A 22,954-nucleotide genomic window follows, 5' to 3' on the forward strand; every position below is an offset into this window, starting at 1 on the left:
TTATTCATTCCTAGGAGGAGAGCAGAAAAGCCCAGATCCTGCTGTAGGGTTCTTGCCTGGGGGGAGATAAGTATGGAGACTAGAGGGAAGGGAGAGAGGACAGTCCATTACATGTTGCCCTTGTTTACCTGTGATGGAAGAAAATTCTGGAGTTAAATAAATAGTTGACCTCTGAAGAAATTAAAGCAAGGTACTTACACAGTTTCATCGTTCTTGAACTCCAGCTCACCATACGCATCTTCAAAGTCCTCTCCGCCTCCTTTTGCTGTTCCTTCTACTGTTCTAAAAGGGACTATGACTGTACCTCGGGCACCAGATGTCCTAAGGACTTTCACCTCCATTACCCCAATGCTCTCACTGACATGTATCACGTCACACTCAAAGGTGAAGATGCCCGCATGGTCATCATCTAAGATAGTCACAGTAGCCACATAAGGAGAGGCCAGCATGGCCTTGGGGTATGGCAAGTTATTGAGCTCCGGAGGAGGTTCGTCTGTCTCAACCACCCGCAGGTTGCTGAGGCGCACGAAGAAATGCTCATCTTCCTCAAAGATGTCATCATCAATGATCCCTATAGAGAACTCTTTCTGGGTCTCCCCTGACTTCAAGACAACCGTCCCTTCTGTAAACTCATAGTCAGCCCCCGCATTGGCAGAGCCATCCTCCGTTTTATAGTCCACATAGATTGTCTTGGATATGTCTCCTCCTTTCCGAACGACGGTTAGGAGGACAGCACCACAGTTCTCCAGACACTGGTAGGAGCAAGGATCAAAACAAATTTTTGAGATAAAGTCCTCTGGTTCCTCTGGCCGCACCTCATGCAAGCTAGCACTCCTCTTGGCTTGCTCAGCTGCATGCTTTTTAAGGATATTTCCTGCTCCAGTCATCATCCTGGTGGCCTGAATCCGATAGAACGCTCTGCTCTTTTGCTGATGAGATAAGGCATAGTAATTGGCCATTTCCACCAGCTGGTCTAAGTCTTTCTCTGGGTGTTTTTGCTTCAGATCCTTGAGAATCCGGATCATCTCTTTGCGAGACTCGTCCACCTCTTTCCCCTCCATAGGCACTAGGTTTCCATCCAGAAAGTGAGAGTTCATCATCTTACCGTCCATTTCAATCCCTTTGGGGTGCTCCCCCTCAGTCTCAATGATAATACCTCTGTGCTTGTCAGTACGGTACTTTTTGTGCATATACTTGTAGAAGAACAGCCTTCTGTCTGCTATCCAAGCCAGGAGGACACAAACAGGGAAGAAGAACAGAGTGAGGAGGCCTTCCCATACCTGGACCACGCCTGGAGAGAAAACCGCAAGGATCATGTACAACCAGATATAGGCGAAGATGCTCCAAGCCGCAGTGACAAAGAAGACCCTTAAATGCTTTATCTTCCTCACCTCGCCATCAGGAATGACATAGACACAGATGGCTATGATAATAAACATATTGAAAGCTGCACTGCCAACTATGGTTGAAGGTCCCAGATCGCCAGCAATGAATCCATGGCCACAGACCTCTATCAATGACAGGAGGATCTCAGGAGCAGAGGAACCAAGAGCCATGAGGGTCAAATTGGAAACAGTTTCATTCCAAACTCGGATGGTGGTGGTGGTGGTTTCTCCATTGGGTTTCCTGATGGTAACCTCTTTCTCTTGCGAAGTAATGACCTCTATGGATGCCATGAAGCGATCGGCAATGATAGAGACACCGAGGAACATATAGATCAGCGCCACAAAGTAAACAATAACCCTGGCAATTTTGTCCCCCAGAGATGGGTTTTCTGGGTACCATATTGGCAAGATAACACCCTCCTTGCACACCGAGGAACCTGAGCATGTACTGTTTTGTCCTATGCTGGCTGGATCTGCCCCCGTGCCAGCGTCCACCTGCAGACCATGTAAAAAAAGGACAAAAGTAATGAGCCCAAAACGGAGGAAGGCTGAGCTGACAGGTTGCAACCTTAACCACGCCATACACAAGATTTAGCTTCTACTGTCCAGAGGCAACAGTCTTCTTTCCAGGTCAAGAACCTGCAACAGAAAAGAATGAGAAGTATGAGATGGAAGAAAACAAAAGAAAGCTGTTTCGTACATAAACAAAGTGTTTCACTGTTATTCACCTCAAGTCACATCTACTTATTAAGTACACATGGAAACAGCAACAATATCTGGAGGTGTTTATGCAGTGCAGGCAAAACTGTAGCACTGATGAGCAAAAAATTCAGAGGCCAAATGTTTACACAGATCCCACAATGACTAACAGTATAGTTAATTCAGATACCAGTTTCTGGATTGTAATAAACAAAATTATTCCTTATTCCCTTATGGGGGACACAAGAGCCCTTATAGAGTCCTTTGTAGGTTCTCCATCAGCAGGAGAAAATAACAGAGGCCGACCAGAGAATACTGAGAAGCAAAGCAGCTAGTAAGCCTGATCTTCATTGAACTGTTGCAACAGGGTGCTCCCCTCACACGCAGGAAAGGAGGAGGACCCAGAACCAAGGTGTGTCTGCCCTTATATAGACATTTTAAATTGCCTTCCCTGGAGCTCAAGACCACCCCTCCATACATCATACATACATCACAGAAGGGGTGTAACCCAAGACCACCCCCTCACAAACATCATACCTGCATCACAGAAAAGGTGGTCTACAACAGAAATTTGCTGTTGTACAGCAAATCAAAGAAAAGGTGGTCTACAGACAACGGGAAGGTTCCCTCCCTCCCTCCCTCCTTGCAGAGAAAACATTTGGTCGGTTTGGGAGTCAAAATGGTTTCAGGGCAGTCTTCCTGTGCTGCTCCAGACATGTGGTCCACATAGCTATGTACGTGCTTGGTTGGTACATTTATCAACATTTATTATATATATAAGACCTTAAATTTTTTATTTCAGGATGAAAACAATTCCCAAACATAAATTGAATTATTATCAAGGAAACTCTACTGCAAGGGTCAATCCTACCACGATGCAGATAGAGGTGAAAAAATTGCAGCTACATGCAACCCAATCCTATCCATATCTATTAAGTTCAGTGAGACTTACTCCTAGGTAAGTCTGTATAGGACTGGATGCAAATCTCCCACTTCTATGGGCACACACCAGGAATACTACTTCTTTCCCGCCACAGAACTTAACTTCCTGGTTTATTTTGAAGCTATTTGGGGATTTTTCCTCATGTGTTTGTGAGAGTTCTCAGATTTCTCTATATCACTTGTCAATCACTGCTCTGAATTTATTCATTGACTATCAACACTGGAAGGTGAGGACATGCTCATTTCTCATAAAGCAATTGGTTAGAGGGGTTCCTGCACATTTTGCTTCGTTATTCTCACTCTATAAGGGCTAAAGACTTAAAAATGGAAATGAAATGAAAGCTCAGAGTCTCCCCACACCCAAAATGGCCTTGTCACAATAAGTTTCCAAGCACACTCACCCCGTGAGATGGCACAGCACTACTCTCTGATCTAACCACTACTCAGGAGTTCCCCCACTGTGCTTAGGAACCCCAGATCCTACTGGGGAGACAACCTTCTGGTTTTTGTTCCAGGGCCTGGGAAACTGCCCGTCACTGCTGGACACAAGAGTCAACCCATCTTCTTCAGATTCCCTGTATGTCCAAGCCCTGTATGTTGCCAGAGCTGTCTGTTTCATTGGAGTTAAGCCACAGTGCTCTAAAGCAACCAGCCAGCCTACAGCATTCTCAACTACACAGCTTATTTTAAACAAGTAATGATCAAGGAAGTGGGAGAGAGGTAAGTAGAGTACAACATAAAAAAGAAGAGTGTAACAGGTAGCTCAGCTAGTTAGAGCATGGTGCTGATAACGCCAAGGTTGCAGGTTTGACCCCCTGCGAGGGACAACTGTATATTCCTGCACTGCAGGGAATTGGACTAATCAGTGTTCCCCAAACTTGGGTCTCTAGCTGTTCTTGGACTACAACTCCCATCATCCCTAGCGAACAGGACCAGTGGTCAGAGATGATGGGAATTGTAGTCCAAAAAGAGCTAGAGACCCAAGTTTGGGGAACACTGGGATCCTCAGGGTCCCTTCCAACTCTCACGTTCTTTGAATCTATGGCCAGTATATGGCTAAGCTAGCACCTTTAGGAAACTACCCAGTTCCAACCAGTATACAGTGGTACCTCGGTTTAAGAACAATTTGCTTTACGAACTCCCAAAACCAGAAATAGTGTCTTGGTTTGCAAACTTACCTCAGTCTAAAAATGGATTAAGTTCGGAACGGATTAAGCTTCCGTAATGGATTAAGTTCGTAAACCGAGGTACCACTGTACATGGATCCTCTGCGTGTTCCGACGACCACCAAAACTCTTAAAAATCACTTTGCCTATATTTTCAGTGTCAAGCGGGAAAGGATCCCTGGGGAAAGGAAAGGACCTGCAATAGCATGAAGCCGGTCACTCACAAAGAGACTTTGGCATGGCGGTGGGCTACAGAGCCCAACTTCTGCCTCTCAGTCCAGTCCACATATATCCCAAAACAGAGGTGAGGGAGGAAACAGAGAGAACTTACACTTCTCTGAACAATCTGAGAAGCTGACTCAAAGCCTAGTTCTTATTACTTCTGCTGTGAGCTACTCATTGCTGCAAAGCTGTATCTATAATTTGCTGACACATAAATCTGAATAAGCCCACCTGCAGGCTCTAGTGGCACATGTCATGCATTCTGAACCTCTCACTAGCGCGGTTAGAAGAGATTCCAAGAACCCTGCGCACATGGCCAGAGTTAAATAGTTTATATGCATAATCATAGACCAGAAATGTCTCAAATGACTAAAGAATTTGCAGCGCTGAGTATATTCCAGGAATCATTTGAATGTTATCAGTGTGAACAGATGCATCACAAATGGCAGGTTTATCATCATGTTGTGTCATTCGCTTCTACCCCCAAGCAGGCATAATCTGTCCAGTATCAGCAACGACCAATAATTTTTTTATAAGCTTTCAGATAAGTATATATAATGACAAGCAAAACAGGAAGAAAAGAACGAACAGCGGCTGCAAATGAACAACAAAAAGACCCACCAGGCCTGAAAAATGGAGAGAATTGATTTTGTGGTATCAGAATCACAAATCCATATCAGACATCCTTGGGATAGATGAGGACAGAAAGAAGTAACACATCTCCTTGGCATTACACAGATTAATTCAGACATGACATATTCTTTCTGCCTCGCTCTCTGAAAGCCTAGTTATTTATTTCCTTTTCTAATTTGGACCTGACTTTTGGTGTTAGTCTAGGCAGAGAGAAGCTAAGGTTGTAAAGCGGATTCTGGGGCCAATTCTGTAAGCCCTGACTCAAATTAATCACTGAAGATAAATGTTGGTGCAAGGTTCCATGACGACCAGCTTTTAAGACAGGCATATCCTTTTCTGTATTCATGTAGAATACAGCGCCTGGCGGGGGTGGGGGTGGGGGAGGCTTGAAGATCATTGTCCTCCTAAGCCAATGTGGTGTAGTGGTTAAGAGCGGTGGACTCGTAATCTTGTGAACCGGGTTCACATCTCCGCTCCTCCACACGCAGCTGCTGGGTGACCTTGGGCCAGTCACACTTCCTTGAAGTCTCTCAGCCCCACTCACCTCACAGAGTGTTTGTTGTGGGGGGGGAAGGGAAAGGAGAATGTTAGCTGCTTTGAGACTCCTTAGGGTAGTGATAAAGCAGGATATCAAATCCAAACTCTTCTTCTTCTTCCTGAGGCAGAAAAATATGTGGCTGCATAGATACGCAGCGTTCCACATGGGGGAACTATCCTATGGGGCACATCCAATAGGTTTTTTTATACCCCGCAAACCTCTCAAAAATTGTCGTTATTTTTGTGTGTGTGTGTTGTCCTACAGGTCCCCTGCTGTGATACCATGATACCAAAAGGGCTGGGGTTTTTAAACCAAAAAACCCCAGCCTTTCCCCATTCCATTTTTACACTTTTTATTGATTTTAATCCCCACACTGATTATTGATTTTAATCCCCACCCCAAGACTTTCCTTTGAGGTGGTCTGGAGTGAATATACAAATGTAGCTGAGCAGAGAAAAATCTACTTAATAACATGCTTGTCACCTGATGTGATGGTGACCTGCATTTGTGAACTGTCCGATCTAACACCACAGATGGGTCTTCTTTATCACATCACCACAAGCAGAAGGGTTTTCAGCGGTGTGAGTTTACACATTCAAGCTGCGTGTTATCCAGTGTCAACTAATCAAGTGGGGCGGGGGAGGAATCAATCAGCTCACATGCATGTGTGAACTGAAGAGGTGCTGAAAGGACTCCAGGAAAGTTACAATCTCATGGCCAGCACAGGTTTAACACCACAGGCAGAACTTGCATCTCAGATACAAAAACAGTTCACGTGTTAATTTACAGTTCACATGTTCATCTTACGTCTAAAACAGTTATGTGAATGCATACGTGATCCCGCTTCTCAACGGTTTCAGTTGTTTTTAGATGAATTTGGAAAGAGAGAAATAGCAATGTTTTAATTGGCCAGGAGAATTTGTTTCCCACAGATCAGGGCAAAGAGATGGAAGAGGAAAAGTTGAAGGGGTAAGCTGTCACTTGTGTAAGTGCCACACAAATCGTGCTATTCATGGGAAAAGGGGATCCTCTCTCCCATTGATTCAAAAACTCTGCATCAGAACATAAATGTCTATCTTGTTGGCCTGCTTTTAAAACTGACCTCATACGAAAATTGTCCTTCTGGTTAGAAGGCAGCTGTATGAGTTTGAGAGTCTTTTCATTAACTGCGGAATTAATTACCGGCTTCTGTTTCTAAGCTGAGAGGTAGAAGCAGCAGAGCCTCCTGTTTTCGTGGGCTTTGTTCAAAGCAAGAGAGCAAGATCAAAAGATCGGGTGTGTTTTGTGTACCCTGTGCAGAAAGACTCACCAGAGAGCAATTTTTTTCAATAAAAACCACATTGTGAATGTATTGCCAACAGCTGAAAATAAATATGTAAATTAAATAAGAAAAGCTGCTTTCACACAGCTCAGTTCTCTTGTTAACAGTATGTGGATATTAAAGCCCACATTAGGAGAGCTCTTCTTATGCATAATTTGCATGTGCAATTACTTTGATTGCGCTGCACATTGCATGATTATGCACATACAGATTGTACCTGCAAAAAAACCCCAAACCACTTAAAAAACCTAGGATTGGATTTTGGTAATGGTATCTGTACTTTTCTGCAAATGAACCGACAAAAATTCTTAAGAGAGAGGCAAGTTTTTTTAAAAAAAAAATGCATTACAATTTGTAATCCAAATTGTCACCAGAAATTTATTATGTACTTACTTACTACATTTTTATGCCATCTTTTCCTCCAAGGAGCTCAAAGAGGCACACATGGTTCTCTCCTCCACGTTTTATGCCCACAACATTCCTGTGAGGCAGGTTGGGCTGAGAGAAAGTAACTGGCCTGAGGTTACCCAGTAAGCTGAGCGGACATCCGAACCCTAGTTTCCCAAGAGATAGCCCAACATTCTAGCCATTACACCACACTGGCTCTAAACCCTAGAGAAAATTTGTGTGTGTTGAAAAGAGCCCTAAAGAGAGGATTTCTAGAATGTTCTGCTAAACAACTAGTAACCAGTGACTAAAAGAAAACAAAAGTTTTGAATTTCTACATACCTTTTTCACAAAGTTACAGCAGTCATGGTCACAACTAGTTACATGTTACAACCTGGATTTCTAGAGCAGCCTTTCCCAACCTGGTGTCTACCAGACTTTTGGACTACAACGCCCATCACCCCTAACCATTGGGCATGCTGACCAGGGCTAATTAGAGTTGGCAGTATGAAATACCAGGTATGGGGACGCCACTCTAAGGGTGTGAGTTGCAACAGGATTTCTAAGAAAGAATGTGAGTTTAGAGCCGAGGTTCTCACTTTGTGGTCCATGAGCTCCTACCAGGCCAATGTGTGGAAAGGATCAAGAACAGCTGAGCTATGCACAACTCTCAAAATTGTCTTATGCTATTTGAGGGAAGGAAACCTGCAGGGAATTTTTTCATCAGATTTCTCCAGGGGGAGGAGAAACCATCCAAAAGATGGGACTTGCTATTACCAGTGGCAGTGGCACAGCTTATTTCTTTTTTCCTAACTTCTCCCCCCACTCCAGCACCAGTGTTAGCAGCCTGGCCATCATAGGAGCCAACTCCCTTCACCCCCCCAATAAACCCCCCCCCTCCAAGTTGATGGGCACTGCCATTCAAATGGCGTGCATGCATCACATCATGTGATCAATGCTACAGTGTGGGGCTTACTCTCCCCCCCCCCCCATTATTATATTCAAGTTGGCACTCCTGCTGGCCATCATTTTGCATCCTCCATAGATCCCCATCGACCCTAAACAATTGAAGCAGTGTCATACCCCTATAATCAGTCGCGCCTTCTCCCAAAGAATCTTGGGAACTGTAGTTTGTTAAGGGCACTGAGAGTTGTTAGGAGACCTCTATTCCCTTCACAGAATTACACTTCCACAAAGTTCCCTGGGAAGATGAAATGACTGTTAGGCGCGCATAGAATTGTTAAATATGCACGACCCAGCCTGTAGTCTTCAACACTGACTCTTACACTAACATTTCCATTTAACATACCAGTATTCTTGAGAATGTCAACCTATAAACAAATGGCAGACTCATTCTTCAAGCATAGATATTTATGCAGCCGAAATGGAAGGTGTCAATAGGCTTGTAGGGGCGGGGGATCACAATGTTTGCAAAAAAAATAAGGGGGTAGAATCTAATGAGGATTGAGCATGCTCAGTGGTCCACAAGTGCTGGCTATTATTATTATTATTATTATTATTATTATTAATTAGCTTTATATACCACCTTTAATCAAAAGAACTCAGGGCAGTTCAGAAGAGAAAATTGCAAGATAAAAACACAAAAAAGCAATTAAAACAAACACAACAAAACAATATCCCTCTCCCCTCCCATAAGCACATTTAAAAGGCTGTAGAATATTAATCAGCCAAACGCCTGGTTGAAGAGGAATGTTTTTGCCTGGCACCTAAATATATATAAAGAAGGCACCTCCCTGGGGAGAGCATTCCACAAATGGGGAGCTAGTGCAGAAAACACCCATTCTCGTGTTTCCACCCTTTGGACCCTTTGGAGGAGGCACACAAAGAAGTGCCTCAGGTGATGAATGCAGAGTCTGAGTTGGTTTATAGATGTAGTCCTTGAGGTATTGCAGGTGAAATGGGGAGAATGGAGTATTCAGGAAAACCAGGTATGCCTGGCTGGCTGGCACCCTGAATATGAAAACTCCACACTGCAACAGTTTGTTACAGGTCTCACTTGTAAAATAATAATAATAATAATAATAATAATAATAATGTGCAAAAATGCTAATCAAAATATAAAGCAGCTAAAGTAATCCAACCTCCCTATATTACAAATGAGTAAAGCAGCTCTAGCATCTAAGAGTCCTACTGACTTCAATTAAGCTTATACTCCCTTGTACATGAGATTGAAGCCTGAATCTCCACAACTGTTTTCAACAACCTCTGACATCAGGAAGAAGGTGGAGCCAAGAGTTTATCTTGTTCATTTGCTGTCACAATCATATCACTTACAAATATCTTTCAGCTCAGTTCTTAAAAAAAATATTTTAGGACATAGCTCAGATTGTGGCCAGTGCTCAAAAAGGGATTGTGTCATTTTAAGCCTGAAGCAGGACATGAATTTAAAAACAGCACTGCCAGATGCTCACTCGGATGGATTCCTAAAGAGGTTCACGGCAGAAAGAAGTCTAGCAGGTCTGCTGCTCTCTTCACCACCAGCCTCGGCTCTGTTTGCTGTAGGAAATAATCTTTCCACCATGCCTGCAGTGGATAGAGGACTAGCTGGGTTGGAGAGACCACTGTAGCATAAATAGCTAAAGGCAGAAAGGGATCCTGTTTTTTCTCCAGGAAAACTAAAACCTGAAACTTGTTTGTTTAAAAAATGCTGCTTGGATGTAGGAAATGTCCAGCATCACAAATCTACACATCACCATGTCCTTTTTGTCCTATTTAGAAACTGTTGTATGTGCTACATCTTCGAAACATATCCAATTGTGGGGGATACACTGGGCTTCTCCCCTCCTTCAAAGGAGATTTTCTCCACGTAGAAACATGGCAAATGCGAAGTACTAAGGACTGCTGACTTCTTAAAAGCAGGCTTCTCCAACCTGGAGCTTTCTGGTCATGTGGCCAGCTTCTGGTGCAATAGGACACTTTGACAAGTGCCAGAGAGCATGGAAACGCTGTTTACCTTCCCGCTGCAGCGATACCTATTTATCTACTTGCACTGGTGTGCTTTTGAACTGCTAGGTTGGCAGGAGTTGAGACAGAGCAACAAGAGCTCACCCCATCATGGGGACTTGAACTGCTAATTTTGAGATCGGCAAGCCCAAGAGGCTTGGTGGTTTAGACCACAGCACCGCCCACTCCCTTACCAACCAACTAACTAGGGTGGCTATAAAAGAGGATTAGACAAATTAATGGAGGAGAACACTATTAATGGCTAGTAACCACCATAGCTCTGCCCTGCCTCCACAGTCAGAGGCAGTACAGTGGTACCTCAGGTTTCAGACACTTCAGGTTACAGATGCTTCAGGTTACAGACTCTGCTAACCCAGAAATAGTACCTTGGGTTAAGAACTTTACCTCAGGATGAGAACAGAAATTGGGTGGCGGTGGCGCGGTGGCAGCGAGAGGCCCCATTAGCTAAAGTGGTACCTCAGGTTAAGAACAGTTTCAGGTTAAGAACAGACCTCTGGAATGAATTAAGTTCTTAACCCAAGGTACCACTGTAATGCTTCTGAATACCAGTTGGTGGAAATGGCAGGAGAGACACAGATTTTATCAAGGCTATTCAGTTAATTTTGTGAACATGGCTAGAAGCTGCTTGCTGGTTTCCCCCAGACTTCTGGGTGCTGGACTAGAGGAGCCAGTGGCCTGAACCAGCAGGCTCTTTTCAAGTTCTTAGAGGTCTCTACTTAAAAGCACCTTCAGAACTCTCTGCTGAAACGCAACCCCCATCTTTGCCTTGTAACACTAATGCAGGGACAGGAGATGTTTGCAAAGAAGCATTGACCCCCCCATGGGTAGGGAGTACATAAGTATTTCTTTATCCATAACAATTCTCTGAAACCGCTCCCTTCCCAACTGTATTTCCCCATTTTCTGCCAGTCAGCTCTCAGACCAGAAATAGCAGCCCAGCTGAGAAGGAAAAGTCACTTAGGGGAGGGGATGTGTAGGAATATTATTAGTAGGAGAGGGAGGTTAAGCAACTTCTGCCCCCAAATCTCCCCTGCCTCCTCATCGCTGTTAAGTGGCAAACAATGCTTGGGTTGTGTGTGCTGAGTCAACACACAGTTCTGTCCCCTCAATTGTGAATCACTGGCCGAGCAGCCAAGGGAATGGCATAGAATTGTTATTTCAAAGAATGGGTAAACACAGCACTCACAAGAGAGAGAAAAGAACAACCGCCTCCAAAAGGAGAAAGAAAGGTTCTGTTGATTTCTGCAACAAACCAGATGTACATATTGAGGATTGCATCCAGTTGTGTCCCTCCACTGGTGAAAGGCTCTTTGCTTCCATGAACGGAAAGAAGGAGGCAATCTTTGCAAATTCCCCCTTTCTCCTACCTCCAGCTGCCTCCCACCCTCTGAAGTAAATTTTGCGATGCAGAAGGATATAGAGGGAAGGGAGAATCACCCGCCCTTTCATTCCTCCACTGGATCCAAGAGGCTTCCATCAGTGGAGGAGCACAGCTGGGTATAACTTTGAAAGACTAGACTTGACTGATTTTATCACAATTGATCGACAGTGTGTACACCCCCATGGTATTTATACTTTCTCTGGCTTTGTGTTTCTCTTTCTTCCTGAAACATTTTTATAAATAGAAATATGCAAACTTAAGGATCACTTGACATGGATTTGTTACCCTTTCACACACTTTCCATCACTTTTTTCATATTTGCAATCAAGGCTGTACATATAAAGGAGGATATTCACTGCCCTTTCAGCACCTGCTTCTGGCTGAAATTGGGGGTTCTAATCCTTTTAATTTATTGTAAGGGTCTAAAACAAAAAGGGTGGTTGTGCTTCCAGGGTCAAAACTACACATTACGCAGGAGAACCATGACTGGATTTTCTAAATTGTTTGGTTCGTGAAACGCTTGCCACTGGGTTTTTGTTTCCTAGGGTGGGGGAAGAAGAGATTTCCTGAAACTGCTATTTGCCAAGGTGCTGTTGACTACGGGTTTCTGGATTGCAATCTGGGATGATGCTTGTGATTGGAAGATACATGGGGGAAGGAAGACACTAGAAGATCCAGTTGCCCCAACTTTGCCACCACCTTGCAGCCCTGCCACATCACAGAAGCCACTACACACACACATACGGCAGCCACAGGTATTTATAAAGCAGACGAGTGACAGAAGACTGTAGTTATTTGCACATCCTCCCCACTGCAACAGCATTTAAGAAGAGTAATCTCACTCTTCCTTACTCCACATCCTTACTTTGCCGAGTGTCTTGCTTCACATTTGCCTTCATGTAAAACATCCCAAATGCTGGGCAGACCTAGTCAGAATTTTATTGACACATGGGGGCCGGGTTGGGAAGATCAATTTATTTGTCTGCTTGATAAGAGGTGTATACTAGCCGCTTTCCACAGCCTAACAGCAGGAGCCAATTGTTAAGTATAAAAGATGAAGTGGTTGTCTTTCCCTCAGCGTGACCCTGTGGCACTCTTTGCAGAATATACTCTCCAGGGAAGAAAGAGCCCCTGGAAGCAAGCTGACCAGTCCTCATGAACTCCCATCAGGAAGCTTGAAAGCCTTTACTTCCTGCTTTACTTCCTTCATGGAACTGTTTTATTCTTCTTAAAAGGAGAAAAAAAAGGTACAGAAATGGGTTGATTTATATATTTGTTCAAAACATTTATATCCTGCCTTTCCAATACCAAGCCTTCAAGGTGGCTTACAAAATCAATAAAAACCATTTCACAATATAATCCACATAAAAAGATCCAATTAAATGTTGCAGCAGCAATAGAGTAGGATACTGTCATAATGTCATTCACTAAATGTTCAGGAAAAGAAAACAGCTTTATCTCGACACCTAGAAGGCAGAAGAGGAGATGCTGAGTTACTATTTCTAGAAAGGTTATTCCGTGATCACGGAGCCAGCAGAGAAAGCTTAGCCTGAGTTGCCAGTCAACTAGCCTTTGCAAGTAGGAGCACCTTGAGGCGAGCCCAATAATCTCAGTGAACAGGCAAATTGGTATTAGAAAAGGCACTCCGATTTGCAGCTGGAAAGCAGGGTTTGAAAGATGAGGTTCAGTTTACAAGCGGGTCCCATAAGGATGAGTAAATTTTCCTCAGATCTCAAAGTGGGTCTCGCTTCAGAACATTTGAGGAGCCCTGGTTGAACCAGCTTCCAGGTGAGCAGATTTAGTTAAACGGATACCCTTCTGAACATACAAGGTGTGACCGGAAAGTTCGGTGAATGGTCACAGAAATCGGACAGCGAGAAATATTCGAACATACAATCAGCTTTGGAAACCCACAAAATGCTCACAATTGTATATGGAGATGAAGCTGTAACTCAAAAGACAGTGTATGAGTTGTTTATAGCATTTCCATTTGATGTGAGATTGGCATTTGTTTGTCCGAATGATGGTGGAAGAATTGCATATTCTGCATGAAATCATTACTGAGGTTAATGAGTTGTCCCACCCTCTGTATTCTCCTGATCTGGCCCCACCAGATTTCTTTCTTTTTCCAAAACTGAAATCTACACTGAAAGGGCACAGATTTTCCAACATATCACACGTCCAAGCTGCTGTGACACGGGAACTGAACGCAATACGAAAAAAGAACTTCTCCAGATGTTTCCCACAGTTCTACAAACGTTGTCAATGGTGCATTGTATCAGAGGGGGCCTACTCAGAAGGCCTGTAAGGTATGTATGTTTGGATATTTCTCACTGTCTGATTTCTGTGACCATTCACTGAACTTTCTGGTCACACCTTGTATTTATGTGTTTGTGTGTAAAAACTTGAGGTGGAGTTCAAGAAATGTTAAATTTCGCTTGCCAAACAAAACAATCCTTCCTCTCCTCCCCCATGCTCTGTTCTGGGGGGTTCTCCCAACCCCGCAGAGCCAATTCTGGAGCTGCAGAGACAACCCAGAGGGAGGAGGAGATGGGAAGTCCCACTGCACAAGTGTAAGTACTTGTCCCACGGAGCTTCTGCTGATGGAACAGGAGGAATCCAACCAATGGACCTTTGTCCAGCAGGAAGTGGAATGAGGCCCATCAACATATTTTATATAAATATTCCAAAGCTCAATGTGAATCTCCCTGTCAAAGGCTGTAAAGGAATATATCTCAAACTGTTTTGCAGATTTTGTGTTTCTTCTGAGACAATTTGTTGGCTCCAGATCTGAAGCAAGAGGCTGCCGATGCTTTTCTCTGTGTTGTGTACTATCTTTAAGACCTGCTGTAAATGCCCTACCGGTTCAGCATTCCTCAGTCCCGACCCAGTGCTGAATCTGACTCGATCCATTAGTTCTACAGATATTAGCTCTTTGCAGCCCATGACAGAAGCTTGTGGCTGTTTTGTGGTACCTCTTAAGTAAATATATCAAGGACCTGGAGTTTATGGCAATGGAATTTCAAGAGCTGTCTGGTCACCCATATAGTCTGCCGTAGCAGGATATTAAAAAAAAGAGGCAGTGCTGGAGGGCTAAGTCAGAGTCAGACACCTTGACAATTCACAATGATTCAGATCCCAGCAATCTCTTCATTTTAGCAGTAGCAAAATAGGAGTTCTGGGTTTTTTGGGGGGGAGGATTGTTGACAATAAAATGCATTTCTGATTTATAAGCAAACAGCAGCAGGAGGAATTATAGGGCATAAGAAAATGTTTTCCATCCCTTTTGAAGGAGACAGCAATTGGAAGGAGGCAATTTCACTGGAAGGAGGCAATTTCAGAAAGCTATAGACATTTGAATAATGGCTTTCTTTTGGGATTTTTTTTTTTTAAAGAAAGGCTACCCCCTCCCCTTTCCTCAGGGAAAAGTGCACCTGAAGGAAGTGATGCGCAAACACGCACATACCCATTAATCACTGTGGCAAATCTACTAGTGGGAGCCGCACATTTGCAAAGAGGCGAATGCAGTCATTTTATAAATATTTAAAGAGTAAGGATGCAAGAACTTCTTTGGTTCAGTCATGTTCTTAAGAAAAGTAATTATTTACGCTGAAGCTTATGCTGTGCCAAGCAAACACATGTGCAACATGGTCAGAAGGCCGTATCTCAAGCTTTGGCAGCAGCAATTCCGCACTCCCTGCGTTACCCGCTCAAGAACACACTGCTTTAAATTCTTAAAACATTATACAATATTTAAGAGGTGGACCGCACAATCTGTATTTATTCAGAAGTGAGTCCCACCCGTTCCATATTTCTTACTCCCATGTGAATGTCCGACCCCCCGCTCATTTACTTGGGAGCAAGCTTCATTGTACCTAATTTGCTTACCTTTGAGTAAATGTGCACAGGTCTGAGCAGAGGTGAAAATGACGGGAATAGATGAAAGTGAGGAAATAGAAGGTGAGGGGGAATATTTTCAGAGAAACAAAAGAAAGAACCGATTATTTAATTCTCAGCTGTAAATTAAAATGCTTTAGAATGCTTTGTGAAGCAGGCAGAGTGCTATGGATTGTTAGCCAACGCTCGGTAGCTTAGCCCTATTAGTGGGGATTTTGCAGAATTACTGAAATTGGAGACAGAAGAGAACTATTAAGCGTCTGCGGCTCCCATCCCTCTTCCCCACTGCCCTTTCCCTTCACAGCAGCCAGGGCTGTTTTGTCCCTTAAGCACGCTATTTTTCTAATGTGTTGTCCTTTTTACTTTTCTATTACCCACAAGAGGACAATGCCACATCCTCCCCAGGAGACTAAACTCGCAATCTAATTTATCGCAGAGATTTGGACTTCAGCCTTCAGAATGAAAGTAAGCAATTGCATTTTATTCCACCTCGTTATTTCCTACTTGGTACTTTCCGACAGTCTCTCATTACTTGGCATTTAACACTCTAGATACTTCTGGAATAGAATCGTCATAAACCGGAATGGGCATCCCTCGGTCAAACTAAAACATCTTATTTCCATAAAATTTTATCAGCCAGCAACCTCGCCATCTGGATCATTCTTCTTTCAGGGTTTTCTAATTCATCCCTCATGTTTTGCCATTCAGAAACTATGGGGCAGGGTACATGTACTGTCAGCTTATGTAGCTGTGCCTTTAAGTTTAGAGTTTTTAAATAAAAATTGCCAGTGTGGAGCCCCTGATCAGGACCATACTGAGGGGCAGATTAAAGCCCCTGCCTCAGGATCCCAAATACTGTACTTAAAGGAACAAATACATAACTAAGGTAATGTGTCGTTTCGGCCCTGGTGCCTGAGGACAAAATGGCGCAGCTCACAAGGAACAAGTGGGTTTTCAGAGGGAGGGTCTAAGTGGAAACATGCTGGTTCCACTGTGCTCCTCTCCCAGTTCTGCTGCAGCCACACTACACAACTCTATGCAAATCTGGGCTTGTGGTTCATCTCCCCTTGGTTATAGCTTATAGTTTGTCTGGAGTGCAACAAACCACAAGTTTGAGTTTGGACATAATGCCAAGCCAGATCATGGCTTAGTTAATACAGCAGCAACCGCAGCAGCATAGGATCCTCCTAACACTTTAGAGAAGTCCGAGTTACACCATGCTACAGAACTTCCTTGAGAAGACCAGGCCTCATAAATGTTCTTGCCAGTGGCATTTCACATGGAGTAATATATATGAGTCCATAGAAAGGCTGCGTTAATGGGTGGAGCTCATTATTATAAGCACAGATGTTCCGAGAGTGCAGCAAACAGAACAGCCAAGCCCTGACTGGAAACTCTTACAGAACTGGCCAGCCCTTCCTCCGACTGAGGGAACATGGAAACATACAAGGATAGGTCAGATGTTGAAAAAGACACAGATCCTAATTTAGAGGCAGGAGCAGGAATTTGTTTATCTGACTTTAGTTCACCAGTGTCACATCCTCATTCCATTTCCGTCACAATTAACCACAGACATTTTGTAACTTCCACCAAACCCATTCAGAACTTGCATATCCAGCATTTGAGATATTTTCTCTATAGCTGGTATGTTTCCCTAGTTTAATGTTGTTTCCTTCTTCTCCTTACGTAAAATATCCCACACCCTGCATATTGCTTCCACAGCTTCACTGAAGCTTGCAGCCCCTCCCACATTATTATCTTCAAGATTAATTCATTGAATTTCCCCCTCTTTTAGCTAGTTAATGGTGGAAAGGCAGCCTTGGCTTGGGCCAGCCTTTGCGGCTCCTTGGCAACCCTTATTTCAAGGCAGTGGCCATGCCTGTTGCAAGGCAGCCCTTTAGCCAATGTTTAGACGCTCTAAATATGCATCTATATGAGCCAATTAGAATTAATATCTCAGGTAAGCTTTTGTGGCGCATGGTAACAGATACTCTCGCTAAACACCACTTCATCACAGTCGCTGAACTTCTCCGACACACTCATTTTGCAATTAAGTTTTCTTTAGTGATTGAGTAGTTCATCTAGCATGATTAATTTCTTATGAGCCCAAGCTGCTTACGCTCATAGCTTTTATATATTAGATGCTTATGGATTTCTTTCTTAATATTGGTTCCCATTATTTAACTGAAGTCAGATTAACCATGCACGACTAGCAAAAAAGAGATTGCACGAGAAAAAATATTAAGTTCGGCAGTCACGTAAAATTAAGAGTTGCCACCCCACGTAGACAGTCCTCCCTTGCTCTCCCTCATAACATTAATTTATTTAAATACAAGCTCATTTAAAGTTGTTGCAATACCTTAGCTTGGAAACTGATAATAGGTGGGAAATGGACAAGCTTTTTAAAGAAAAGTGTCAGGCAATTAATATTGGTCAGGGGACACTGCATATTTTGCAAAGCAGGAAGGACACATATTCTACTACTCATTTGTTTAACCAACCCATGCCCTTTTGGTCTACAGTCTTATCAAAGGATGCTGGGAAGCCTAGGGTTGCCATATTTCAAACAGTGAAAATCTGGGAAAGTTGTTGAGCATTTATTTATTTCATTTTTGCCCAACGTTGTTGAGCTTTTTAGGTCAAAATCTTGAAATAATGCCATTTTTGAAGATTTGTATGGAAAAACGGCACTGCCAACATAAGACTGCCATACGTCCAGATTTTCCTGGACATTTTTTCCAATTCCCACCTGGACACTGCTGCCGACTACAGTATTCCGGATATGTCTGGGGAGATCTGGACATACGGCAACCCTAGAAACCTTACAGGTCTTTTATATTCCCATGCCACCACTATTCTAGTTGTTGGCATCTGTCTGTCTCAAGAGACAATGGAGTGTGCCTCCAAGGGTGAAGTCAAACTGCTGGAGAATCACAGCACCTGCTGTGGCTGCAGAGACCGGTAACTGCTGCCTTCCACATTGTTGCTTTCCAAATTAGCATCACTGAAGTTACCTCCTTAGGGCACAAGCCTGGCCAGTGTGTCTGGAGGTCCTGGGCTGCCCAGATGACAAGATCCTCCTCTCAGCTTTGCTGATGTGGTCCAAAGGTTTGGAACCAGCTTGGCTGCAAGAATTGCCAAAAGGAGCTGTACAGTGGTACCTCGGGTTACATACGCTTCAGGTTACGGACTCTGCTAACCCAGAAACAGTACCTCGGGTTAAGAACTTTGCTTCAGGATGAGAATAGAAATCGTGCTCCAGCAGCGTGGCAGCAGCAGGAGGCCCCATTAGCTAAAGTGGTGCTTCAGGTTAAGAACAGTTTCAGGTTAAGAACGGACCTCCGGAACAAATTAATACTTAACCCGAGGTACGACTGTACAAGGACTCCACTCCAGATTTGTACAGGATTTACTCCTTAGCCTTGTCTTCTCCCAAAAAATATCCCACAAGGCAGCAGTTTAGCATCAGAGTTCTTCTTCTAGATTTGCTATCTTCTCAGATTGACGGGCCCCATCTACCCCACACTTCCCTCTCCAGCACATGAAGAAACTGCCTCCTTAACTGTTGAACGGGACCACGAGGGTTATCTAGTCCAACCTCTTGCAATGCAGGAATCTTTTGCCCAACATGGCGCTTCAACCCACAACCCTGAGATTAAGAGTCTCATGCTGTACTGACTGAGCTATATGATGTGTAAGTGGTCACCTTTGAGCAGAGCGGTATGATTCTACCATAGCAATCAAATTAAACCGCCATATTTCTGGGGGTGACAATTTGAATTAAAATAGCCATATAAATGGTATTTGGATTTCTTTTATGTGTGTTAGAAACAGAAAGCCATTCATGCAGTCCATTCCTATGCATGCATAGTTCAAGTAAACCCTTCTGAATTCAATGGTAAAAGGTAAAGGTAAAGGTACCCCTGCCCATACGGGCTAGTCTTGCCAGACTCTAGGGTTGTGCGCTCATCTCACTCTAGAGGCCGGGAGCCAGCGCTGTCCGCAGCCATTTCCGGGTCACGTGGCCAGCGTGACAAGCTGCATCTGGCGAGCCAGCGCAGCACACGGAACACCGTTTGCCTTCCCGCTGGTAAGCGGTCCCTATTTATCTACTTGCACCCGGAGGTGCTTTCGAACTGCTAGATTGGCAGGCGCTGGGTCCGAACGACGGGAGCACACCCCGCCGCGGGGATTCGAACCGCCGACCATGCGATCGGCAAGTCCTAGGCGCTGAGGTTTTACCCACAGCGCCACCCACGTCCCGAATTCAATGGTAGTTATCTCCAAATTATATTGGCAAAGGGCTGCAGTTAGCAAGACTTGTGAAATCTACAGTAGACCTATGCAGAATTATATAAGCTACAGAAGGAGAAGCCTGGAGGGATTGCTGTGTGTGTTGACCAAAAAGGTATTTTACTGGGAAGTAATGGAGCAAGGGCACTGGGATCCTTGCTGCTTATGCGTTTATAGAAGATTTACCTGGTGCCCCGCACCTCTGAATTGTTTCCCGGTGAGGAGCACAAAAGGTTACACCATGCCCTCCAGTGGGTACAAAAGTACAGTGCATCCAGGGGGCGAGTCTACATACCTATCTGAAAGCAAATCCCTGCATTGTATTTTTAGCAGGGATGCTCGTAGGGTCACTGCTCATGCTGCATTCACCCACAAAACAGTTTTCATGCAATAGGCTGTGTGCACTGGACGTCACCAGGAGGGCAACATCTGTCAGGATGGGTTTGGGAAGATGGATTGCATAAGGGAGGAGGAGGAGAGCAGAGGAAAGGAGGAAAAATAGCAATCCTGAAATGCCCAGTAAAGTTAGACACGAGGGTTGTAGTGTGGGATACGTCTTACAGATGGATTAATTTACCAGAAATGAAGAGATGGGGTGCATTAGAATTTGGCTACTCTATTTAGCACCAATGTTTTCTGTTTGCTTCCCATTTTACCTTGCCTCGTGAGCTAGCAAACAAGAATGACTTTGCTGTCTCCACTGCATCTTCTTTATGCGGTCCAGTGGGGATTTTCCTACATGCTGGCCCAAAGGGGTTTTGGAACTCACAGTGGTACACTGTGATTGTTTGCAAAGCATTTCAAGGATAGTCACTTGCATCCGTCGGGACCTTAGCTCTTCTGTTACAGAAGACAGTTCTCAAGAGGCACTGGTCCTCTTTGTTGGGTGAGTTTCAGCTGGTACAGCTCAAGGATGTGAATAAGGTGCTTGTATAAACTCCACTTGTAGTCTTGATCCTTTCCCTTATGGCTGATAAAATTGAGTAGTGAAGGAATGGTCCATTGAGCCAGGGACGGGTTTCCATATGAGAGCAGGCAGTCCCTGGCTGCCTGAAGGAGGCAGCATTAAGATCATTCCTTAAGAAATTCTACCTGAACCAGGAAGATCTGAATAACTGTTGCCTGGTCACTAATGTCCCCTTCCTGGGCTTGGTTCTTGAGCAGGTGGTTGTTGACCAGATCTATGTTCTCTTGGATGAGACTGATTTTCTAGATCCATTTCAAACAAGGTTTAGGTCTGATTTTGGCATGGAAACCACCTTGACTGCCGTATAGTCATCAGGAAAGAAAAAGCAGGGAGTGTGACCCTGTCGATTCTCCTTCATCTCTTGGTGGCTTTTGATACCATTAACCTTGGTATCCTTCTGGAGCAGCTGTCTGAGTTGGGAGTAGATTGTCACTTTGTGGTGGTGCCAGTCCTACTTGGATAGCCATCTCCAGAAGCTGGTGCTTATGAGGTGCTGTTTAGCTTCATCCAAAGCGGGGTGCTACAGGGGTCAATTTTACATCCCACACTGTCTAACATCTACATGGAACTGCTGAGTGGGGTCATCCTGAGTTTTGGAATTCACTGTCATCAATATGCTGTTGGTATGCAGTTCTATTTCTGGCTAGAGGATGTACTTAACTAATGCCAGGTTCTGGTAATGAACTAGATGAGAACCAACACACTGAAGCTTAATCCAGATAGACTAATGCACTTAGTGGTCCCTCAAACTGTATGGGGGGTGCAACTTGTTCTGGATGGGACTGCACTCTCCCTGAAAGAGTAGGTGCATAGCTTGGGAATACCTCTGGGTCTACTGATGTCACAAGTTGCCTCATAGTGCAGAGTGCCTTCCATCAGCTTCAGCTGGTGGCCCAGAGGCAACCCTATCAGGATGGAGATACTGCACCTTGGCTTTCAGGAGTCAGCAAACTTTTTCAGCAGGGGGCCGGTCCACTGTCCCTCAGACCTTGGGGGGGGGGGGCTGGACTATATTTTTTTGGGGGGGATGAATGAATTCTTATGCCCCACAAATAACCCAGAGATGCATTTTAAATAAAAGCACACATTCTACTCATGTAAAAATACGCTAATTCCCTGACCTTCCATGGGCCGGATTTAGGAGGTGATTGGGCCGGATCCGGCCCCTGGGCCTTAGTTTGCCTACCCATGCTTTAGTTACTTGAGAATAGATTCATGTAGACCTCTGTGCACACATGCCATCTGGGCAGGATAATAATACCTGTTTACACGTGCATGCTCATCACATGATGACTGCATTATTTATCTCTTCATCTATTTGTTTATTTTCTGACCCTTTTCCTTAACAGGAATTCAAGGCATCTTACAGATAAAGTAAGAATTTCATGACCTGCTTACATGAATGTGCTATCATGTATGCAACCCCACACAGAGAAGTTACGTATCACCCATCAGCTTCATCTCAAGCAAGATGCTTTTCAGTGGAGTTTCAAACACTCAGCTTTGCGTACTAAGGGGTGATGTGATAGGCGATCAAGTGATCAACATGTGCACCAACCCTGCAGGCCTCTGAGTGGGTTCAGGCAGAGGTCTGGGGTCCCAGAATCTAGCTCAGCACAATTCTCACTCCGGCATTCCTTAATCCAGCTCCACCCCTGAAATCCAACCCCTCACCTTCTGATCCAGTCTGCCCACCCACGTAACCCCTGGCACAGATTCTGCTTCCCTCATTCCGAGCTCCTTGTTCATCATTTAGCTTTGTCCTCTGGCTTCTGACCAAGAGCTGCTTTCCGACCAGAACATTGGCTTGCCCTTAGCGGATCTGCGGCCTCCAGCACTTTGGCTCTGACAAGGTTTCAAGCCTGACCTGGTGACCTGATCCCTGGCAGGCAGAATTGGAAGGGAAAGATGCAGCATAGTGATGCATCCTCTTCTTTATTCATACAACTCTGGAAATGGCTCGATTCTGCTTTTGGGGAACAGATCTACTGGAGACGTGCAAAGAGGAATGCATGTGCTAATGATGATCAAGACCACAAGATGGATAGTACCCTTCAGAAACGGTTGATGGAACAAAGTAAAGTACAGCACAAGGCTACATGCTGTTATTTTTATTATTAATTATCTTTCAACTGTGA

The 22,954-nt window shown here is 44.2% G+C and overlaps 1 protein-coding gene across 3 annotated transcripts in view; it reads right to left on the reverse strand.

The window, feature by feature from the left end:
- Positions 1–22,954, reverse strand: part of SLC8A3 (solute carrier family 8 member A3) — a 159,029-nt gene that overhangs the window by 120,633 nt on the left and 15,442 nt on the right. For all 3 annotated transcript variants that reach the window (XM_083398321.1, XM_083398323.1, XM_083398322.1), the window contains exon 2: positions 199–2,024. In XM_083398321.1, coding sequence (XP_083254447.1) covers positions 199–1,967 — 1,769 coding nt within the window. In that variant the 5' untranslated portion in view covers positions 1,968–2,024. The remainder of the gene's footprint in view (positions 1–198; positions 2,025–22,954) is intronic.

This window comes from Podarcis tiliguerta (genome assembly GCF_965153285.1).
Source record: "Podarcis tiliguerta genome assembly, chromosome: 1".
NCBI lineage: Eukaryota > Metazoa > Chordata > Lepidosauria > Squamata > Lacertidae > Podarcis > Podarcis tiliguerta.